Raw genomic sequence first — 25,038 nt, 5'->3', positions numbered from 1 at the left:
ATTCGGCTGAGAATTTCACAAAAATACTTGAACCCAGACAAAAATCCCCATGCAAGGCCACGGCTGTTTTTATCAGCAGTAATGACGATACTGACGCAGTGAGGAACTTCGAACCAGGCAACAATAAAACATGTGAAGAGGCTTGTGTTTAAAATCTAGCACATGCGTCATATCTTAGCTGGCTCATACTCAAAGCAGAATCAATCCTGTTCTCAATATTGTCGAACTTATCAACGGTATTGACTTCGAGATTAGGAATGGGATAGATAACCATAAGCAACTAGTTGTATTATTTCTCTTTTGTTGATAAGAAATAGGTGGAAACGAGCACACCTTTTAAAAACTATGTATAGAAAAAGATAAACCAAGACGAATAAATATTCATATGCTAATTGGTTTAAAAATGTGGCATATGAAAGAACAAAAGTCTCATATTATTTTTTTACCTTATTATTTTCAAATAATATGTTATGCCATATACAATAAAAAGGATATCCAACAGAAAGGTCATTTAGAAACTGAAGAGTTCTTGAAATCACGGGCTCACATCTTCCCCGGTATTTAAGATTTGTAACACTAGAATAAACAAAACAGAACAAAAGAGTGAGATTTTAGAACACATTTTTCCTCTTTTTGAGAAGTGCGCAGTGCAAAAAAAGCTCAGAGTAGCAGTGCATCATACTACGAATGTATTTCTGTGATACGTCTTAGGATTTTCCATTTATAAGACAGAAAAGTGCTATAAAAACATGCCACGTCTTTTTCATGAACAAGGGATTCAAACATTTTTGTAATACTGTAACAAATACATTCATTTTAAAAAAATCCATCATCCGTCATAATGCAATAAGTTATCTGAAGCTTACCCCTACTTGTATCTGTCTCGCTTTTCAACGCGATATCTGGCCATTTAACTTCTGTAGTATTTATCTGCTCAATTCTTCACAAGACAAAAACAGATTGCTATAAATTCCCTCGGAAAATTTCCACAGGAGAAATGGCGCACAGGAAAACTAAAGGCCAATTTAAAGGGCTACTGATATACCCAATTCCCAACTCCACCTTGCAGTTCGTGCACTAATCCCTACTTTTCCTCTCCCCTACACCAAACACTTTAGTGAAGTCAAGGTACATAGGAGATACTGCACTCCCCTAATTGCAACCCCTCTCAGCCATAGGCATTTAGGAAGCATACTCCGATTAATGAACCAATGCATAAATGATGACATAGGATAACACCAGATCTATTCTCAATCCTTGGGGAACACCACATAAAACAACTTACCATTTCTGACAGCAAACTCTTATAATCAGCTTTTCATGGGGTCATGCAGCTAACACCGACTTGCTCTGCCACCTTCCAAGAGGTGAAGCATGAGAGACGGAGCACAGAGCCAGGCCCCTCTACAGCTTCTTCTGTCCTGCGTGCAGGTCAGTGCAAAGACACCTCAGTGACTTGGCATGGAATCTGGTGTGTTCACCTACTAGGTTTACTAGGAGGTGAAGAGGTGGCGTTAACCTTCAGATGGAAGGGGTAAATTGAAGCCAGTCAAGTGGAGGAATGTAATTTTTTTCAAACGAAGAGTGGTTACAACAATAAGTTAAGAGTCACTGATCTTGTAGTCTGTCATTTCCTAGTTTTCTCAGTCTTACTGAAGTACAAACGCCTGATACTCACTGTTTCCCTTGTAAACCCCAGCCAGCAAGCCCAAGAAGAAACTACCTCCCCCCCCCGCCAAGTAGCCCAAATGCATTTATCACTGAATTATACACTCACTACTAGTAAGTTTTTCTAGTATTCCTTTGAGAATCCAAGTTGGGCTGATCAGCCTGTAACAAGCTGCTTCCTCTTAGTTCCCTTTTTTGGGGGCAAGTACTGTGCCCTAGTCTTCTGGGACATCTGCCATCACCCTCAATTGCTCAAAAACCCAAACGGACATTGAATGCCCCCTTCCTCCAGAGAGGGAGATAATGCTGCATGAGGGATTCACAGCGGAGTGTCCGGTATTGGATTCATCTGGAGAAATAAAAACAGGCCAACGCAGCCTTTCGAAACATAGCTCGGCCAAATAAAAAGGCAGCACGAGTTCCTGGCTCAGAAGCCCCTCACCTATTCCTGATCGTGCTATCAAGAACCTAGGGTGTAGCTCAAACGGCCAGGTGAGCAAGAATAAGTAATTTCAGACCCATATGCCTGAGCTTCCTTGTCTGTAGAATACACATAGTGATCCTGACTTTAAGCTGTCAGATCTATTGATGAAAGACCACAATGCAAGAGGTATAACCAGTACCAGCTATTTATACCGTGAGCCAATAGGATTTCACTTTTGGGAGCACAGAACTTAAAGAAGAGATGTTACATGCCTTGAAAATCAGCATCGATTATTGCTTTTACATATTGCACAGGTTAAGGAATGTACTACACCAGACAAACTAAATCTCTTCCTGAAAAAGGAAGTTATACACTCAAGAATGCAGTTTAAAGCATCTAACTGTTTAGTATTATTTGCTCAGGAAAAAGCAAATAACAATGCAATTACCAAAGCGGTATTCCTCAATTTAGATTTACAAACAAACATTGATTTACTTTATAAAATCTCTATGGAGAGCTACAGAGGTTCAGATTGCCTTAAAGAAATAGCCCGTTCTAGCAAGTCCATAATTCACAGTTTATCCCTACTGTGGGGAGTTCTGGAAATGTTTATAGTTGCACTAAATCCTTGACAAGTATACACCATACAAAGCAATAAAAATGAATTCGGACTACCCAGATTTGACATCAATATCAAAATCACGAAAAGGCTATTTTGCAAAAGAGCAAAATCTTTGTCCTTCAGCAGCCAGATATAAGACATTTCAAGAAAAACAAGAAGCCACAGTGACAGCTTGAAGAGAAAATTAAAACTGTATAAGGAAGGCTCTTCATCCAACATTCAGAGTACTTTTGTATACATCTGTTCTTTCAGTTTGTGGTCGTATTTGGATGCTGTGAAAGATGGAGTAATAATAATATATAAGCTAGAAAGTACTCGTGAGTGAGCAGAGCCTGAAAAATTTCAATTATGATTGTAGCAATTCCCATTTCCGTTTCTGCCTTACCAATATCAGGCAAGATGAAAGACACATAAAAATGTAATATTTTAAGAAACATCTACAAAACTTTGTAAGTATCTGAGAAAAATTGTAAAGATTTAGAGAGGAATCTCATAATGTAAAAAGCAGTTTTCCACTATGTAAGGAAGAGAAGCCAAGGAATGAAAGAGGTGAAAAATTTACAGCTCTCGGAGAACTCATGGCAAGACAGCACTTGGATTTCAGTGCTAGTGTCCTTGCCTCTTTCTCTCTCAAGCGGCTTATTGATTTAAAATATGAACTAAATGAAATAGAGTCAAAGGAACCAATCATAAAGTTTCAGATGAGTCACAGAAAATAAGAGCTTCATCAAAAGCTACGCCAATGCCAAGTTCGCCAAAACATCTATGGTAGATGAGCACCGAATAAATTTTAAAGGCAAGTGCAACAAAAGTGGAAATAAAAAAACAGCAGAGTATTTCCAGTTTTGGTAACAATACCAGTATCAAAATACTGAACTACGCACACACACACGCACAAACCCAAAAGAGGAACAGTAACACTGATCCATGCTGAAAAGCTATGAGAACTTAAAACATCTAAATGAAACACCATTAAGAACCCAGCTCACTTTCTAATATTTGGTTTTAGTAAGAAGACAAGAATAAAACCTCAGCTTCTAAACACGGCACCAAAGAAGCTTCCCAGCATTCCAACCTCCGAACCCTCCAACTTGCTATGAGTCTTTGTGACCATGACTGCTTACTGATGCAGTTCCGTCAGCACGCCAAACATCTCTTCCATTAATACAGTGACTTAAAAGTATTATTTTCAGAGGCTTTGTATTTTTAACCCAGAATCTAGAAAGGGAAAGTAAATAATGATTATATACTCCGAATTTACAATTCTCTGGGAAAAGGATTACCATATAATCCACAGAAGAATCAAAATTCTTTGCACGTAACAAGTCATCATGATATTTGGGCAGGGAAAAAATCAAGACAAAGATATCCACTTCCAGCCTCTTAAATCCATTTCATGACTTCCCCCCCATGCCCCAAACCCTTCTATTGTCCTCAATTTCCCGTCCTGTCCTCAGTTTACAATCTGGAGAAAGACCTCTTCAGACACACGGACCGTATCACACTGCTCTAACAAGTTCCACGTGGCGCACAGCAAAGGACAACCTTTCATCCAAGATGTAGCAGTTCTTATGACAGTGGTGGATGGGAAATGACACTGCTGGTGCACAGGAGTGGAATGCCCAGCTTAGAAGAGAGAACTGAAAAACATAACGGTGCAATTTAAAAAAGGAAAATTTTAGAGGAGACAGAATCAGGGGTGCAAGGTAGAAAAGCAAAAGGCAGTGCTGAAGAGTATATGCTAGATAGAGAAAATCCATTTGGTCACATGGATGGTGGGCACCTTCTCCATTTACCATTGCATGCCAAGGTGCTCAAATATTGCTTACAGGCCATTTGTAAGTACCCAAAGAATTCCTCCGTTCTCTTTCCAGGAGGCCTTGAACCGCTTCTCTGAAATGTAACGGGCAGGTATGTTATCACGGTAAAGCTGAGGAATCCCAGGAATGCTATACTACCTCCACCCGCATAGGTTACTGGACCTCACATGCACAGGAGATCCGGTAATATGACAAAGAAGCAGTTGCAAAAGAGAAGTTGCTATTAGCCAGAAGAGAGAACAACTGCTGCAAATCAGCAAGTTTGGGTGTGGTGGTTGGTTTGTTTGTGAACCACATACATTTAGGAATAGTCTTGGTCTCAAGTTAAGGATATTACAAATATACCTGCGTTATACAAATCATAAAGATTAAAAAAAAAATCGTAGATTTTAAAAACACTTTCAAAGTTGCTGAAGGTGTCTGCTATCCAGCTTCCATTAAAGTGCAAGAAAAATGGGCATCCAAATCCCCTAAGACAACTTTGAAAATCTCTTCCTTAGGTGGTACTTAAGTTTCAGTAATAACGAAGATAGCAATTTGTTGGCAAGAAAGCTCTGTACAGTCATGTTTTAATTATTTCTTGTAGATGATCATCATTTACAATGAAAGCTCTGTGGCTCAATGACAGTGATTGGATATATACTTTTCATTAGAGCTGGACAAAGGTGAATAGTTACGAAAAATGCACATTCTGTTGTAAATAAAAGTGCCAAGTTTTAGTTTGCTATGATTCATGGAGTCATATCAGTATGGGTGTTCAGAAAAATATTCAGAGATCCAGACTTTTTTTACACTTATCTATTACTTAAACATTGTCACATGGAATATCTCTCTATTTATACGTATGTATATGTGCATGCACCATAGTGAAATCATTACAGTAAAAAAAAGGCAAACCCCATCCAACAGCGATGTTTGGATATACATCTTTCATTCACATTTCAGTTATTTTATCATGACCACAAAATACTATATTTGGGCAATTATTTTGTAAATCTAATCTCACAATAAATCACTTCCACATGAATTTGGCAATAATTGAAAGGAACCAGAATAGGCTCACAAAAAATAAATGAAGAAAAGGAAAGATGCCTTCAGCCAAAATAAACCCAAGACACTTTCGGCCAAATGCCCAGGACAGGCTCAAGGAGCAGACAGAACTAGAACTACTCCAGTCTAAGTATTTCCTTGCCTCTTACCTATGCAGGGAAGGATCAAGGCAGGTAGGTAGCTACTGCTCAAAGGGATGACGAGTGGAAGGAGAGGACTACTACTGGTTTTGGGTACAGTGCCTCATTCCTTGCCTTAAGAGCCCTGGCCTTGACGCACTTTCCAGTAGGCCAAGAGGCAGAAGAACATGCGACGAGGCTGTTTTGGGAGGAAGTAGGATGAGAACTCCATAGAGTCGGAGGAAGAGTCTGTGCCTTTGAAAACCAGTACCTCAGGGCAACAGGCTAAGAAGTAAGTCTAAGGAGACAGGCTGGGACCTTAAGTCATAGTCCTTCTCCACAATCTTGTCATCCACTGCAACCCTAGTAGCTACTTCAAAATACCATTGCTTGCTCTTCCCTGCCTTCACACTCATGTAACTCCTCCCAGCTTATACCTCCTTGAACCTACTCTACAGTTGCTACGATGCTGAACACAGCTGAGAAGACTTAAGATGCTTTGCATATTAGAAAAATTTTGTTTGAGATTAGGTATTTTTTGAGTTGGCCTTTCCCCTTCCACACCCCCCCATAAGGTGATGGTCAAAACAAGCAAAGACAGTGGATGCTAAAAGAACTATCCCATAAAATTTCTGGTAAGACTGTGATGAAAATACAGCCATTAGTGGATATTTTGACTACATAAAACTCCATCCCTTCAGAAATGGTTTACCAGGAATTCAGTAAAAGGCACATTCATTAACTTCCAGTGAAAAGGTGATAAAAGGTCTAGGAGCTGATGTGACAGTAGTACTTTAAACGACAGTCAGAAGGTCCAAAGGACACCTATTACATTGACAAATCTCAAAGTATCTCTGTACTTTGAAGAATATCTATTTCATGCAGTCTTTAATCCATAAACTGAACAGCGGCTACTGCAGCTACTAGTAGCTATGACACAAGCATTTCAAATTGTTTTCTGTTAGTGAAAGTTTGATCCCCAGTCCTCCACTGCAAAGCCGCTACTAATGAATCCAAAAGAACAGATTAAAGCTACATACAGGAAAGTGAACTACTGAAAACAGAGAGAGCTGGAAAAAAAGACAGCTCAATAGAAAATGTCCTCAAAAACTCAAGAAATCAAAGAAAGATGCCATTTATCCATCTAAACATTACCGAGCTCACATCAGAATTCAGGACACTAGAAACCCCATGTGTCAACCATTGAGTTACGACAAAAAGAGGTGAAGTCTCTAAGAGCAGAACAAAAAAACCCAATTAACACGTCCTGGTAGACCACCACTTTTTTGACTACCATAAACTCAGTTGCTATGTTTACTCCTTACACCAAGTATAAAATGCTTCCTGCATGCATCCTTCATTGGATTCTTTAACGGCAAAGTGGAAGGAAAGAACCTGACACCGTCTTTTGATCATCCCACAGTGCTAATGGCAGATTACGATAAGGTACTTTCTCCAATGCTTTCTGATTTGAAAGACCGGTTGCCATTAGCCAGGCAACAATATTGTTTCAGGCGTAACTCCTCTATTTCACATAATGCTCAGCATTAACAAAACAGAAACTATACAGCCTCAAACATTGTTGTACAGTTACTATATGAGAACACCACCACTTTAAGAGTGCACGCTAAGAATTCCCCAGCGTTTCCTTTAACCTAATGTTAAGGAGTAACATATGACAAATTTCACCTACTTAAAGAAAAAAATGGACCTGTAGGGTAAGACAGAATAGTAGACTAGCAGCTTTCTAAAATAACAGCATGGTTAAAAATACGGACTACAGCCACAAAAGTGAATGGTCTCACTGCCATGTGTCCTGCTCACTGCTGTTACGGATGTGCTAAGATTATTCTCAGTAGCAAAGCACCAGAAATGCTGCCAGACTGGATTGCCCCATCAGACCCTAGTTTTTGGATTATATATCAGTATGTTATGGTTTCACACCCAGCTTTTCCAACTGGCATGCTGTCACTGGGGAGAAGCTCGTTTATTGTAATTGACTCAAACAGGAATGTGTTTATACAGCGGTTTCACAGCTAACTCTTAAAGCTACTGACTGAATTGTCCATTTCAAGCTGAAACATGCATTCCGTAAAATGAAATTGATCTTCAATCTAATCAAGGAACAATGCATGTTTTTCAGAAAATACAGTAAGCCATGAGGAAAGAGAAAATAAAAATATAGAGTATGTAATCTAAAAATCTGCACTGATTTTTGCTTTTTACTTACCTAGTTTTCTTTCAAAATATTCCATGTGATGTTAAAACCCTACTTTTTTCTTAATTTACAGTACTTGTGCAAGTACAGCCCTATCCAATCCAAACACACGCAGTACTTCTCATACAAGTTGTTAAATGATACACTGTTGCGTATCCTCAATTGTCAAAGGCAACAGAGATTTTGTCTCAATGGCAGCAACAAGTAGAAAAAGAGAAGCAAACAGACGCATCTGGTCTCAGAACAACAGTCTTCTTTACCCCTTTCTCCCTCGGTCTGTCAAGTTTCACTGCAGATTGAAACAACCCAATGAAGCCTAGCCGTCTAGTACCATGACGTGCACTGCTTCCAGAAACTGTACCGTAAGTATCCATCAATATTTTTCCATTCATCACCCTCCATTTACCTGTCTTGAAAGCACACTCCAGATAAACATCAAGGTTTGATGGGTACTATTGTTATCCTAAGGCAAGATATAACACTCAGCTTCTGGTTTCGAGGAAGCAAAGCATTTATGCCTTGCTTTTCACAGAAAAGTTAAGGCATATTAGAAAGTGACCTTGTCTTAATTGCTACTATTTCTCAAGGTTGGTAGTCATGGCAGCAACAGACAAGCCATGTTTAATACCGTCCGAACAGGTCACGGCTAACCTGGCAACATCAGTAGAGATGTTTCTCCGGTAGGTCAAAGTCTACTGGAAGTATTTACAGGTCTCGTAAGTCAGACTTAGAGGACGAGAAGTAAATGACAGGATGCAGCATCTTCCTCACCGTAGAACAAAGAGGTAAGCTACTTGTTTCTCTTTCTCCTGGCACACAGAGAACTCATTGTCTCCTGGGGACGCCAGATTTTTTTAGTGGATATTCACAATTTTTCAGAAGGACCATTTTGTTTTGCTTCAAGAGCAAAACTGATTTTAGATGAAACTCTTTTTGAGTCAGGAGAAACTATCAAATCTCATGAAGGACGTAAGTAATAAAAGACAAAACCCTGGTAGTTTTGCTGGCACCCAAGGAAAGCGGCTGCAGCGGAGGCATGAGAAAGAGGTAGCTTCTCCAGAGTAATTTTCTAGGATAATTCTTAAGAGAAAGTATTGCAACACTTATCTGCCAGAATAACACACCATCTTATCCTGCCAAATGTCAGAGATGAGGAGACAGATAATAACGCCCCTTATCTCCTTCAGTACGAGGCCTCAAAATCCTCCTCTGTGAATCTGTATTTTTAAGAGAGAAAATTTTGCCAGCTGTTGCCAAAAAGCAATCCAAAAGAGCCTCCCCAAAACATAGAAAGCTTAGTTTAACTTGGTCAGTTCCCCACTGTAAATTACCATGAAGCTTTACAGACAATTCCCCTGACATCTGAGGGTGCCAGGAATGAGAAGTGAGGAAGGGTGGGGACCGCTTATACCAGGCTGTCACTGAACAAGAGTCTATGGAATCTCAGCTCTCTTCTCCCATAAGCCATTTCCAGAGGTGATGCAGACACTGTGGAGGACATATCTAGCTGCGAGTGTTTATTTAGGGGCCTGCAGTACCTTCACAAAATAACATACGGGCGCTTCTGAAAATGGTTATCCCTTATTTCAAATATGTAAAATTTACAGAAGACATTTTTCTAGCAAAGAGCAAACTGAATGACAAAATAAAATGCGGATTTGATGTAAACATTAAAGACAAAAAAACCCCAAACATAGAGAATAGAACCCAAGCACAAACTCACATCTTTGTCATAAACGTTTCCAGAACATGGTTGTCATCTGTTATTCCTAAGACTTCTGACATTCGGGCGTACACCTGGAAAGAAACATTTCAACAGTAGCGTATTATAGACATTTACAAGTACCAACGTTTTCATTTATTCTAAAACCTTCCCTATTTTGATTTTGCGTGAGAAAAGTACAGGCATGAACGCCTGTCCATCCAACCCAGCTGAAGCATCTGCAAGAGATGGCTTATACACTCTCCCATAGCGTTTTCTGAATTTGGGACTTAAAACTCACCCGGCTGTTCACAGAACAATACAGACTCTATTCACAAAACCTGTTTTATTATAAAAAATTGCAAAGGGATGGAGAAAACTTTCTGCTGTTGGTCTCTGTCCTCAGTGGGATGTGATTCAACACTGACCTTTAGCTTGCACTTGCAAGTTTTTGCACTGCCAGTCATAAAATCTGGTAAATTAGGTACTCTTCAGACATTAGTTTTTGTGTTCTCGAAGGGTGAACAAAGGCTTTGGCAACGAAGTAACTTGTAGTTGTACACTTTTCCCCTTTATTTCAGATCCGAGACATTTATGAGACCAGCCAAGTGTTCCTGGCACCCTACCTACCAGATCCAACTGCTGTTATGATGCAGTACCAAACGCACAGGACACATCAAGTACATTTTTTCCCTACTGTGTAAGCTTCCTAAAATTTTCTGGTAGTTTTAGTAGCCTAACATTTAGTTTGGATAAAAATATTTAGTTGGGTTAAATCAACTTCAGAAACAGAAGGCAGGCATACCGCAAACTTTCTTTACAATCCTCTGCCAACTCACTTTACCCTGAGCTCAAGTAACTCCGCTATTTGCTTACGCCTGGGCTAAACGCAGATCTACCCATCAGTACTTTTCACTTCAGTCATTTTAACCTTTAGTGACACTAAAACAAATATTACGGGTTCTACGTAATTCTTCCATATGATGTGATCAAGTCAAGCATCACTAAGGTCTGGAAGGAGAGCACAGGCAGCCCCGTTACCCAGCGGTGAAAGCCTGGTGCCATCTAGCTGTCAATTTTCTTCGCTGACGTTACATATTCCACACAAACACCAATGAACTTGAGCTAACTCAATGCTTCTGTTACTGTGCCTAAACTTGCTCCTACCACCTTCCTTTCTGCAGGTGATGTAATCCCATGACTTTGCTTAAAAAGCAAACCAGCAGTCTTCTGCCTCCAAGGAAATCAATAATAATAATAATACAAATAATAAATAATACAATAAAAATCGTATTTTCACGTCCCAAAGACTTTAGTTTTAAATACGAGCATAATAAAGGCACGAGGAAATAAACTTGCAGCTCTAACCAGATGTTGCACCAAGATCAAGGATAACTTAACTTGCAAGCTAACTTACCCTGTTATCATTGTATGAATGCAATTTTTATTGTGACAAAATCAGTAGTGAAAGGACAATCAAAATATGAAAAAAATTGCAATATACAATACAACCCTTCAAACGTTGCAAAATATTACACTGTAAATGCGAAGCTATCATTTACAGTAATTAAACATAGCAACAGTAATCTATTAAAACATAAAAACAGTATCTTCTAATTAAAAAAAAAAAAATCATCTCTCTGAATAGTGCACTGCTGAAATGCTAGAGCAGCTGCAATTTTAGCAACGTTTAAGAATTTCTGTATTTGATAGGAGGAGAAGAGATGGCGAGGAACGTAAAGGTATCCGCAAGCACACGTCTCTGTTAAGAGCTCTCCTTTCTGCCAGGGAAAGCAGTGGGAGAAAGGGAGCGGGAGCCAGCCCGTGGCCTGGGTAGCAGCCTGCTCTGTTGTCAAACTAGGCTCTCCCCACACCCGAGTTTAACAAATAAAATACTAAAACAGCAGTCAGTGTTGACAAAGAGCTGTGCTTTAATCCACAATTATCCTTGTAACTCTTACTACTCCTTTTATCATCCATTAGCTTTGATTCCCATTATCCCATCAAGAACTGTGTCAACGCTTTTGTCCCTGGGGATTTCCCACAACTACGATGATCTGACAGCCAAGCTTGAGTGCTAAGCAGGATCATTACCTCTTAAATCCACTTATCTGATCCACTGAATAGTAAATTGAAAAGCTCATTAACAGCAACAATCTGATTTGTTTTCACATGTGACAGGGTCATTTCAAGTCAGCATGAATACAGTGCTTGTAATAAAAACTACTACCCGTTCCCTAATGTGACAAATTGTAAGGTAAAATAAATGCGGTATTTTAAACACCTTCTTCAAAATCATTTTCAAAACCAAGAGACACTCTTAGCATGTAAAAATAGAAAAGCAAACAACCCCCAACCACAACAATGAAATGCCCTTAGACTTTTAAGCGCTATAAAAAATTAATGATAAAGCATTTTAGACGTATAATAATAAAACACACTTCAACAACAAAGACAGTGCTACATATTCAAAAGGCAGAGAAAAATACCGTTGGAAGGGGTTGTGAAAGGATGTGGAATTGCACGTGGAAGCCACCTCATCTTCAGCTTGGTTCCCGTCAGGGAACCATGAAGGCAAAGGCAGCGCAGGGCCTTGGGGGGCCGTGGGAGCTCACGGCTGCACACCCGCCGGGTCTCCCCCCTTGGAGACCTCCCCTTACTCCTTCCTGCAGGAAAAACCCCAAGGCTTATGTTTTTAGTTCCCTCCAGACGCTTCAAGTAAGGAGCAGGATAATTAACTTCCATAGAAAACAACCACTTTAAGACTTCTGGAAAACCTTCACAGAATCATTCCCAAATCCTTACAACTGCAGGATTTACAACTTCCAAAACAAATCCTGCGTCAGCACACAGCGCTACGCGATCACGCCACGGTATCGCCAAAAACGTAAGCTTAACAGGGAAGTATTCCATCATCACCACCTCATTCTTACAACAGCTCTGAACGTCAGCGACAAATCCGCAGGAGCGGAAACATCAGGCTACGATGTTCGATGAGCTTCACAGGTACAAGTACATACTCAAGCTTGGGCTGATACCACCACTGCAACCAACACCCGCGTGGCACGGCTGTATTCAAAGGTGACGGCAACGGTCATGGCGGTGAAGGGAAAGAAGAGACCGGCAAAACACCTTCAATAATGATCAGTGACAATTTCAAACATCATGAAGGCAAGAGATCCAGAGATGCTCTTCTTTTGCCCCGTTTGTACCACTAAAACCACCTCCATGGAATCGGGATGTTTAAGGAAGACAGCAGGTTCACAAGCTCTGGAGCCAGGGAGGTTTTTTTATGATCTAGCAGATTTATCAGTGGTTCAAATTACGTAACCGCGTACTTCCCAATTCCTTCAACTGCACCTGCTGCATTCCAAAAGGATGAGAAAATACAAGCATGGAAGCAATGCTTTATAAAGCAAAGCAGTCGTATGTAAACACAGTTCAAGAAAATGGAGAAATAATTCAGTAATCACACTAAAACTTTACTTCCCTGTCTTCTCTACTCTTCAGCCCTGGATATGTTTAACTTTGCTTTGTCTTTCGAGGTCTTCTCTTTTTGGTACTACCATTATAACTCTGAAGCAGCTAATTACGTCAATTCTTAAATGTGAAGCAGATTACAGAACTGGGAAGCTCAGAATATGAGTTCCTAAAGGTTGTATGGCTATATAATGACAGTCACAGAAATTCAATAACAGCACTGTATGGAATGTACTCAAACGCACCCCATGAAACAAATTAAAACAGAGCAATGAATCTCTCACACTGTGCAAATAAGAAAACACAAGAAAATGTTGGTTTCTATATGTTTCATAAGGGCTATTATAATGAATTAAGATTTTGGATAATGAATCTTCAGAAAATTACAGTAAAGTTATTACCCGTAGGCAGAGCGTAAATGCTTAAGATATTATAACTTCCTTGAAGCTCTCCATGCCTTGCTGCAGAGAACTATCACCGCGGCATTAAAGTCTTTTGTCATGAACACCGAGGGCACAACCAGACCTTAACCCTATTCACCCCGATGTGACAGAAGCTGGGTGGGGACGGCTGCTGCCACCCGGCCCGGAGCAGCTGGGCTGGGGCACAGGTGGCGGGTGGAGGAGCGGAACTCCTTCCCCACGCTCTGCTCGGGAATTCACGCGACGCAGGGGCGACGGCAGCAGATTTGTGAAGCCGCCATCCCATCTCTCTAAACGCCCCTGTGCATCACACCCGCTAAAATGCCACACTAACCACGAGTTTCCTTCTCGGTGTCGAGTGCCACGACACATTTAGTTGTTTCCACTGCTTCTTAAATAAAAACTGGGTATTTTGAATTTTTAGCATGACAGAGCTCCATAAGAGCGCAACAGACATCTAGCTTCCAAATCCCACAAACTTCTGAAAACCTGAGCGGAATCCCCTCGTTAGTGGAGCAGGGTGCCGAATCATTCATCTTCACCTCCTGACCACAACCAAGGGCTTAAAACGCCTCGGCTTTTCTATCCTCTCTGTAACAGAGGAAAAACTTGGTCACTCGTAAAACCTCGTTCCTGGCCAGCTGTCTTAAAAAGGTTAGATCTCAAAACACCCCTAACTCTGAGACTAAGCCAGGCGAATAGGATAATGTTGGCTTACCGTTAGCTCCCTAAACGAAAAAAATTCTGAAACAAGCCATAAGAAATTGCCTCAGTTTCAGACAGGACCTCTGAAGGTTAAGTTGGGCTTTGTGCTAGATAAAAAGTAGGCTACTCTCCCACTCACTGCTACACGTGTTTGCAAGCAACCAGAGGAACACCACCGATCATAAAAATGACGGACTATCTACTGTCTTTCCTATAAACCTAGCTTAATTAAAACATTGCATAAAGTCATCCTCGATTGAAAGAGACCTACTATAAAATAACATTTAAGAATTACGGTACTGCTATTACAACAAAGTGTAACGTTGCAGGGGAAAGGGTAAATCTGCTGTGTGGCTCAGAGTCGTCGTTACAGATGTTATTTCCTTCCTAGTCTGTTGAAATGCTCTGTCATCACAAGTTCAGGTAGTAAGAAGTATTAACAGTTCCCGCCAAGGCTGTTTTCCAGGCCCTTTTCCCCAGTCCCTTCCCTGTTTGCTCAACGGAGCAAGACAATCCACAGGAGTCTGGGGTGCGGGAGTCATTAACTCCCCCCCTCCTGCTCCATAAAGTGCCCACGCGATGCCAGCAATAAACCTTTTCTTAAATGGAAATTGATCTTTATTTCAATGACTTTCTCTCAGCTTTTATTTACTTGTTATTTATTTGTTCCTTTCTTAATTCCTGTTTTCTGAAAATCTTGAAAGATTGATTTACAATTCTGGTCAACTTACTCTGGGAGACCTGCTATGAATTAACTGCTCTCATTACTGACGCGGAAGCATTCTCTGACAAAAGAAAAAAAAAAAATCGGTTCACCTGCTAGGTCTTCAGTTAGCCAGTTGTTAAAAAGGTGCTTAGCTTTAAAAGTCTCGTTTAGACTTCGTTTTTGTAAAGCACTGTTAGAGATTTTTAATTCCACCGCCTCTTTTGTTCCCCTCCAGGGCTTAAAGTACAAATATTATAGTGAAAGCTGAGAAATACGATTAACAGCTATTACTTTTTGAACATCGTCCGGAGTATTTTTAGTTTTTGAAGCTGAGTTCTGGGCTGCGCTTTCCGTCAGAGCTATACACTGCCCTGCAGAGATTCAAGCCACATATGCAGTCAGGTATTTACTTAATAAGAAGCCAAAATGCTGATTTAAAATCCTCTAATGACTGAAATGAACGAACGCTGTACAGATTACAAGAGCAGACCTGCGCCAGTCAGAAAATTCCAAAAGATAAAAGTGTTATAGGTACCTCAGCAGCAGTAATCAACACTCGTACTTGCCCCTGTAACTATTAAAAGCGTCCAGCTTAATTTTATCGAGTTGCTTCATTGTATCTAAGTGAGTGGCCCGCTCAGCATGCTTATGTGCAATAAACCTCAATGCTAAAGCATCAACATCAGTTTGGCACTTCAAAACAAGTAATAAAAATCATAGCTACTTATTATAGTTCTAAAATTTCTGTATCAAACCCCATTTCACTGGACTGACTAACATAGCTGCAGGTGTTCCGCATCTCTCAGGATCAAGCCTTAAGCACACGAAATTTAGTGGTATCACGTATTTTAGAAAGGTTTTGCACCGGGATTGTACGTGAGAGTGCTTTTGCACATTTATCCCACGGCATAAGGAGAGGTGTTACAGCCACCACAGCTAATACTAGCAATTTGAACAACCCTCTTTGGCGAGCCAGAAATAAGATAATTGTTCAACATAGGCTGGCTCTTCTGAAATACTGGAAGCATTGCCTGTAATTATAGACATCTGTCATTGCTAGCCACTCAGTAGTAACCCTGACATCAATATACAACTATAACACTAAACTGCCTGCAGGCACAGCAATGGAAGCCAGATACGAGAGGCGGGCAATCATCTGCCTCATCCAAACTATCTGTCAAAGGTTCCTAACCACAAATAGCTCTTACGTTTTGTATCCTTAGGATAATATGTTGATTTATTTTAGATCCTCTAATATTTACAGTCTAGGCCATCTACTAAAATAAAGAAACAAACCTTATGGCTAATGGAGGCAGTTACCGTTCAAAATCATCACGGAAGGTCATAGCTCACCACTCCAGCGTTAAACCCTGACGGCTGCTTTGAACGTGCACCTGCGTATTAACTTTCCCTCCTCCAAAATCACACACGCTCATTTCCAGCTACAACATACAGTGAGGGCGATTCTCTCATCAGCCAACATTTTATCAACCAACCCGAGGAAATATTTACATTTTGAACGGCGAGAATATCTGTGCAAAGACGGGCACAGTGAGTTCCAGCATCCTGGAGTTCAGGCTGTGGGTACCAAAGAGAGACGCACTCTGCAGAATTACCTTCAACAGACAATTGTGGAAAAGGGACCGCATTAATGACATAAAGTACGGTTACAGGTTAAATACTTCACCAGTTCTTAGCGGGAAGCTGACGTACACGCTTAACCAAGCAATAAAGTTCCTTGAGATTTACAGATAAACGTGGGCAATTTCTTTTTAATTCGAAGGTGAAAATCATGCTGAAACCCTCCGTCTCTACTTCTTTTGTCTTCATTTGAAAATCAATCTCAGAAAGGGTCAAAAAAGATTGTAGGTTTAAACTAATTAGGAATTAACATCCTTACAATTATCATAATTTGTTATTAACAAAACTGAGATTTCTTAGTATGATTCACAACAGCCTCTGCTGAAGAGAAACTATTAATTACTAGTCAGACAGTTAGCTTACAAGTGAGCTGCATTTTAAAAACCTCCTTTAAAATACAATTGCTAAATGCCTTACAGTGCTGTAATGTGAGACAGGTTCAAATCTTATTACTTCACTGAAATTAAAACCTAAGTTTTAATACTGTTCAAGTCGAACAATGATTCCACACTTTATTGCTTTTGAAATCCCTTGATGATCATAGGAAAAAATGCCCTCGAGAAAAAGAGACTCTGTTTTCGATAAACAGAAAATACAGTTTGCACTCTTAGCCTCTTTGTCATCACAAAAAAAGGATTTAATGCCAATTCTTTAAAAAAAGACTTTTTTCACAAAATGTGCACCTTGTGTGCCATTTGTAAAATCAGCTCACTTTCTTTTATTTATTACTGCAGCGCGGCAAGGCAATAAAGCAGCTACTGATAGCTAATAAATTACATGCCTTTTAAAACAATTCTCCAGCTACAAAAACTTGTAACTACAAAAGCTTACATTTACATGGTACATCCTGTGAAATGTCTATATTTATGTTCTGTTTAACCACATAAATAAAATCTGACCCTTTATTAAAGAGCCGAGTATGAAACAGGGGCTACACGTGAGATTAAACAAAGGGTAACTTTTTAAGGCTTTTCTATGGATTTACATAATGAAACATAAAACTGTAACAAAAAATTGGCCTCAGCAGTTCAGGTGCAAAGTATTTTTAAAATAAAACACATTTTTAAGTATGCCCTTCAAGATACCTTCAGGAAAAAAACCCAATCACCAATTTTTCAATTATTGCATGATAACAATGATTTACTCCTGGATCTAAAAATTACGTAAGGTTTTCAATAATAATTGCAACACATTATTGTAATATGAAACAATAATTCTCCATCACATACCATGAAAACCAGGATTTGTATTTTTAATTAAACTAACTATCAGAGCTTTGGGAAGGCATTTTTTCATTAGAACAGATTTAAAACAAAAAAAAACCCTGCAGTCTTATTTCATCATGTATCTCTCTCCAAGAAATACTTTAAATCTATACCTATCAGACTCATCGAACTGCTCTTAGACTATTTTCTTTTCATGGCTGGCCTAGCAATATAGCTCATCTGCATAGAATGCTGAGGTGCATTGTCTTTTACTTTTGAACTGCATTATTTTTAGGCTGATGTGCTAAACTATCTTCATGCATTTGTTCCTTGCAATTTGATTGTCCCATAAATCGTTAAACTAAGCATTACGTTCTTTTTAATTGCCTCTATATCATCACGCATCTAAATTTGAGATGTGTAGTGCTAATCCTAATTTCCTCCACTCGCTGTTATTTTTACAGCATCTGTGGCTTCGGTTTTGCTTTGCTCACACAACTTTTTCCTCATTCCTGTAGTTCCAAACCAGCAGCTCTTTAATTGAGCATGAAAACAAACCTTAACTCCCTACTAATAAATAAAACCACTTAAAATACTGCTATTCAATTTTAAGATAACAACCCATGACATGTTAGCAAAGACGCTGCATGATTCGGAATTCCTCACCGAGCACACCACCACCACGACTATCAATCATTCTGAATGGAGGTGCTGTGGGGCAGATCTTTCAGTCTGACTGAGCATTGCTCGATGCAAAATGAGATGGGAAATAGTTTTCAGACACTTTTCTACTCCCTTAATCCTAGGGCCACCTCTCCCTAGGGTAACCAAAGGTTTACTTCGGTAATATGTGTTTTCTTGTATTCTGCACACGTCATCAGCGCTTAAAATATCAAGACAAAAGACATTCATTATCCAAAGCAGACAAAAAGAAGGTTCAACAAACCAAGCGGCCAGGACGACAAGCAAAGCAAATCCCTTGGTTTCCTAATTCAGGTTAGTCTGTCTGCTTGTGGGAACGAAATATAGGTGCAGTTTTAAGATGGTAGAGAATAAAGAGTGAATGGAGCCTGGTGTGGCTATACCAGGAGAATGTCCTTTGCCAAAAGGATGCCTAGGAAGCACCACAAGGAGTGGAGACAGAATTTAACAGCATTCTCCTAAACGACAGTTTGGTTCAAGAGGAGTGACAGATATAGTGAAATACAAAAAGAAAAACAGCGATACTCAGACACCGAAAATTCAACAACTCCTAATTTCATCCAAGAATTGAAGCCAGAACACAGGATGCTTGATATCAAGCGAGAGCTTAGGGGAAAGGAGCAACATGGTCTGACCTATGAACACAGAAAGTATTTGAGAGGTGTATTTTGAAGAGAAAGTTGGCAATATCAAGCTTTTGTTGAAATTAGGCAACTGTAAATGTAGCCAAAATTTGACAGAGCATACTGTAAGTTAAGGAATTCCAAACACAAAAGTACTGCACAGATAACACAGAAACAGATCCAAGTCTGGATCACCAGCAGGGAATAGAATTATAGTTATTGAAAACCTTACAAAACTAATAAAAACTAATGAAATTGATCAATCAAAATTGGCCAAGAATCTTGATCAATAATTTTTCTCAGTAACATGTGGGAAGTCTCAGACTTCAGCCTCTGACGGTAAAATCTTCTGGGGAAAAAAAAAAAAAAAAGGGTGACACCCTGAAGTTATGCACAGAAAAACATACAGCCTAAACACTCTTGGCTCTGGCTGGAGAAACACGGGCTATCAGTCAGGCTATGAGGGAAAACTACAGAACACAATAAAAAAAGGCCATCTCATCCAATACTTGAATTAGTCCCACTAGAGCGAACCCAGCAAAGAACACAGTGTTCACGTTACAGAGCCAAGACGCAACACCTATAGGCCATGAAGATGACCTCTAGACAGTACCTAAAGAGCCACGTGTCACACACCCACACACACCCCTTTGGGTCCCGCACGACTTGGAAGCGTGGTCATATCATCTACATTCTGCATGCCTTCCTTCATGTAACGTCATCTTTTTACAGTATGACTGATAGTAATCGTCTTTAATAATATACAGAGCAATATTCGTCCGTTTTGCTGACCTCTTAAGCAAACAAGATAAATCTATGCAAACATGATAAGATAACAGAACGCTGTCAGACACGACTACTCTCTACAGTCAAAGCTGAAACACTTGAGAAGCAAAGCCATCTGGTAAGGCGGACTATCAGGTGCTGACTCACGCTTATCTTAAGGGATATTGCAAAACTAATTTCTTAGCTCCGACAGCACATAGATGATTACATCACAATCTAAATAATATTCTAAATGTTACTGCTATTCAGCAGATGAGAATGAAATTGGTTATTAAAGAAAATGCATAAACTAGACTGTACTTGTGCCGTTAACAGCTCAATCAAAAATGGTTTATTACATTAACGCTACTTCAATCATCAGTTCTGTGCATGTTCTTACAAAATCTAAAATAATGATGATGATAATGATAATAATAATAAAAATAAATTTTTTAAATCAACTTACATACAAAAGTTTCTGCATATCTTGCGATAAGCCACACTATTGTGTAAATGATATTATACAAATCATTTAATACCTAAATTGATATAAAAACCCTGCTTCAGAAATAAAACTTTTGTTCCCAGAAGACTTCTTTCTCAATAGAGCTACATGCCTCAAGAAACAACTCGTCAGTAGTGAGAATGCTCTGGAGAAATAATATGGAACCTTCCTCATGGCCTTCCTAACTGCAGTTCTTTTGATCCAAATTGATGCCAACTACGGGCTCTTCCAACAAAGGATACACAGATGAAACCTGTGTGGAACAGATCACTGGAATACCGGGGTTTTTCTCCCCTCCTTGCTTCAGAAGAATGGCAAGTGGCAGAAGACAGACAACTGTTTAACAAAAGTGCCTCTGAGTCTGAGAAGAGTACTTTAGAAATATATTCCTGTACGTGAACCAGATCGATACCAGGACAACGTCACTAACAATTCTGGATTAGTCTATAACCACACAAAAGCAAATGTCAGAAAAAGCTCTGAAGAGTCTGATAAAAATATTTTTGGGAGGATCTGCGTATCTAATGAAATATGAAGTACAGTCCAAATGTGCTATGTCCTGCAAATTTGATTTCTGGATATGGAAAATGCTTATACCCCAGACAACAGTCACCACTGACCCAGCCATTGCACTGCCTGGGCGAGACAGCTGTATCATTGCTCTCTCACTGGTCAGATGCACGAAGATGAACTAGTTGTTCTCCCTTCTACTAATCCAATTAGGTATGAAAATCACACGCTGGCACAAAAGATACTGACCATGTCTAACACAAACCTGAACCAGACACTGGGGAAAATGTTTCTTTGCATTTTTCTTTTAACTGAAATACACGTTTTCGTAAGGGGGGAAAAAGCCCCAACCCCTCCTAGTTCAAGCACTCCGCATACAAACCCAAGTCATGCTGCTTTAAATATTAAGGTTGTCAGAGTCTCCCATTTTTTGAGCACATTATACAGAAGCTAAGGAAGCCCGGTGGCTCCTGGGGGGACTCTAGATACTATAAAAAGGAACATTCAACAATTAACAATGAATTAGCTGTTGACTTTGTTGTATGAAAGAAACGGAGCTATGACAGCTTTAGAACATCTGTGAATAAAGAGACAGTTGGCCGTAAGGTGTTCCACTAAGTCATCACAAAGTATGTCAGTAATACTCAGAAAATGTTTCTCCTTTCTCTCACCCAACTTCATATTCAGTGCTTTTGGCAAAATATGTTCAAACAAGAAGAGTTTCCATACTATTATTTATTACCTATCTTCACTCATCTGTTACCAGCTTGAAGTCGGCTAGAGATTTTTTCCAGGGTGAAAGTGCTGCTATGATGGGTTATATTCCTAAGGACTGTTGAAAGAAATTTATGAAGTGTCTTAATTCTGCCATTTTAGGTACAGAACTACAGATTAAAACTGAGGGTGAGATATTTTTCTTTTTTGGCCCAAAAGAAACACACACAGACTCTTCTCGCCTCGCTCCCCAAGTCTATTCCCAGAGCCATCCTTCTATTAAAAAGGAGCCAAGACTCGACTTACACATGAGTAGCATCACAGTAAGACAGCCAATAACTATCATTATCTCCATCCCAGCCTTATGAACTCCAGTTCAAGTTTGCATTGCACTTTAAACCCCAGAGTAAGAAAAGGTACCAAGTTATAGAATATGATGCCGTGGAAATGAACCGTAGCATCATGCCGTACTCCATACTGTTAGAGCTGATGCCTAACCGTATGTGTGATTTCAGCTGCGAGAGGACTGTGCTTTTTAAGAAACATTTCTTAGTGCTCTTTTCTCCGTCCCGTCAGCGTCACAGTGTAATTTAAGACGGGTTTATCGGCACTTCTTACCTTAACATCTGACTGTCTTTTAAACAAACCATACCTTACATGAGCCAGCCCTGGGCCCTCATGGCCAAAAGACCGACAGCGTGCTGCTAGGCAGAGCCTCCCCAGCACGTCGAGGGAGGTGAGCCTTCCCCTCTGCTCTGCACTGGGGAGACGCATCCTGATTTGGTGATGCACTTGTATTTTTCTTATAATACTTACTTTTAAGGTGGTTCTGTTTTAACCATTACGAATTTTAAATCACTAATGTTAACTCAAATGTAAGTCTATTTGAGGTTTTTGCTCTGAGAATTATTTTAATCACTTGTTTACGTGTTAAACTTTACATAAAAAATTAAGAGAGCCAGAAAAAAATGTCAATATAGATTTTTTAGTAATTGAAGATACATACAAATAAGGAAAAAGCATTCTTTTAAATGTAGATTGACAAGTAGCAAGATTTTACTGGACGATTAACCTGCATTTTCAGCTTTCTCACATCACCAGAATGGCACAAAGGAACTGAAGCAGTATTGCTGTATCATTTCAGAAGTCTGCGTTACTAAGAATAAAATGAAATAAAATAAAAGGTGAGGGAGGCCAGTTTTTACATAGCTGTACTTTCAGGATTCCTCCGTCTGTCCCTGTTTTAATTCTTCCAGCACTGTTGGCAGGACTCGGGAATCGGCATCAGTCAGCCTTCTGAGTGCCAGTGTCCGAGCCTGAATGCAGGTACAAATCTTCAAACGGTACAGTGAAAAGACAGACCTATTAATACAACATGACACGTAACCCGCCATACTACTCTCCTTCTTACCGTTCAGTCTTTACAACCAACAGACTAATGGCATATGAATTCAGTGTAAGGGAAGGAAGGTAGGCAGGTAACTCTGACACTCTAACAAAACCGCGTTTAGCAGTGCTGCCTCTAGCCTACGTACACCCAGAAGCTATGTTAAATTGCTAATGGCTTACTTAAAATCTACTCTTGTCAAGCTCAGCCTTTGTGAAAAAATTTTTGCTTTTACTTGACAAGAAGTTTTGTTTTTAATCTTTTAATCTTTAGGCAATGTAGCTTTTAATAGCTGCATGGCAAGCGTTGCATCTTTCCATCTAAATACAATCAAACTGGGACAGATGAGTCCTAATAAGCCCATTTACTGCGTACACCAGACCCAACTACTGGAGCTCGTTAGAAGTTTTACCGTTTTCCCCTTGCAAAACGCAACTCCATCGGTATTAAAAGATTCATCACAACTTTCTCGGTGGCCCCGTGAGCCACAGCAGAAGCCCGGTGTCCGGCCAGCCCTGCACCGAGGCCAGCAGGCTGTTCTCTTCCTCAGACTCCTTTTCACAGGAGGGTAATTCTGCTCTGCTGTTAGATCCCCGGTCTAAACGCGTGCGCTCTTGGACGTGGCGGTACGCAATTAGCTATCTAAACTCGGAACAGGGAGAATGCCACTAGAGGGCTCACACATCATTATAAAGATATCCCATCATTTCTATGCATTACGGAAGTTTACAGAATCTGCATTATTCCATTACTAAAATTCTTTTAAACACAGAAAAAAACCCCGTTGTTGCCAAATACGTTATTGGGCCATGGTTTAATCTAGACTGAAAATGGTCAACGATCAATTGTGTCGCTAGAGTGTTAAGTCAGTGGAGGATATCTGCATTTTAAGTGAAAAATAAACAGTTGCAATCCTTGCTTTCTGCAAAACGCAATTCACCCTTAAATGCAGGTCAGAGTCGGTGTCATGCTATGTAACGTAATGCTATAATGACATACTATAGAGAGCCTTGCACACTTAACGGTGACTTAATCCTGGTAGTTTTTTTAAATGCAGGTTTTATTGGAATACTTATATTCAATAACTACAAATGTGATAGAGATGCCGCCTCTGAACCGCTTCATTAAGTGAGAACCATATAGAACTCCATCCTGCAACGCGCTAACATAACTGGCATAAGGGTAGATGGCGTAAAGTCCCATGGCGGGTCAGGCCTTAATTGCCCAGGGTCATCATTTTTCCACTTTAGAGGCCAACACCCAAACCAACTGCAGCAGTAGCGTAACTGCTAGGACTAAGGTTATACTTCTCCCACAGACAGAGTAAGAGAGGAGATCTAGCTAAACAGGAATCAACAGGAAGGAAAAGAAATATATTAGGTATGCACTAGATATGTACAACACATTTTTATTCCTGTCCACGTTAAACTGTGCTCCAAGACAGCAAAACCGATGGGAATGAAATAGATCTATCAATTATTAAAGGAATTAAGCTGAAAATATTTTGACGCCAAGTGATAGACTCTAAACAAGTATTTAATTTGAGAGCTAAACACCAATACTATACATTTTAGACAAAAATATTAGTTGACAATGCATCCTGTTTGACTTAAAAATCAACTAAATAAAAATTAACACACCAGCGTGAGAACAAAATTAATGGTCTATGGCAGATGAATCCTCTATTGCACCTGTCCTCCACTGTGCAAAAGAACATCAGCCTGCCACTGATTATTTCTTTTTGACATGATTTATCGCCTACTATTCTTTAAACTTGATAAAGCAAATTAATCTTTGATTGCAGGAGCCACTGGAGGTTGTCATTAGTCATGTAGTTTGGTGAGGCTGCATGTGTTTCATTTACCAGTCACAAAGAAATGAAAGCCCAGCAGCCATCACTGGCTGCTTCAACTGTTTTCCTGATCCACCCAAGAGAAAAGATAACAGAATTCAGTACATGGGATTTTAAGCAGCTACTCTAGAACTGACCCATATAAACAGAACAGAGCATTTGCTTTTCCGGAAAGAATGCTGATGCCCTAAAACTTAT

At 39.8% G+C, this 25,038-nt stretch overlaps 1 protein-coding gene across 1 annotated transcript in view; it reads right to left on the bottom strand.

Moving 5' to 3' along the window:
* Positions 1-25,038, bottom strand: part of RANBP17 (RAN binding protein 17) — a 163,572-nt gene that overhangs the window by 69,754 nt on the left and 68,780 nt on the right. Inside the window, exons 15-16 of the mRNA XM_059825591.1 lie at positions 9,645-9,718; positions 496-576 (exon numbers count right to left, since the gene is read on the bottom strand). Coding sequence (XP_059681574.1) covers positions 496-576; positions 9,645-9,718 — 155 coding nt within the window. The remainder of the gene's footprint in view (positions 1-495; positions 577-9,644; positions 9,719-25,038) is intronic.

Source organism: Gavia stellata, chromosome 16 (assembly GCF_030936135.1).
Source record: "Gavia stellata isolate bGavSte3 chromosome 16, bGavSte3.hap2, whole genome shotgun sequence".
In the NCBI taxonomy this organism is placed as follows: domain Eukaryota; kingdom Metazoa; phylum Chordata; class Aves; order Gaviiformes; family Gaviidae; genus Gavia; species Gavia stellata.
This window is presented reverse-complemented; position numbering and strand designations above follow the sequence as displayed.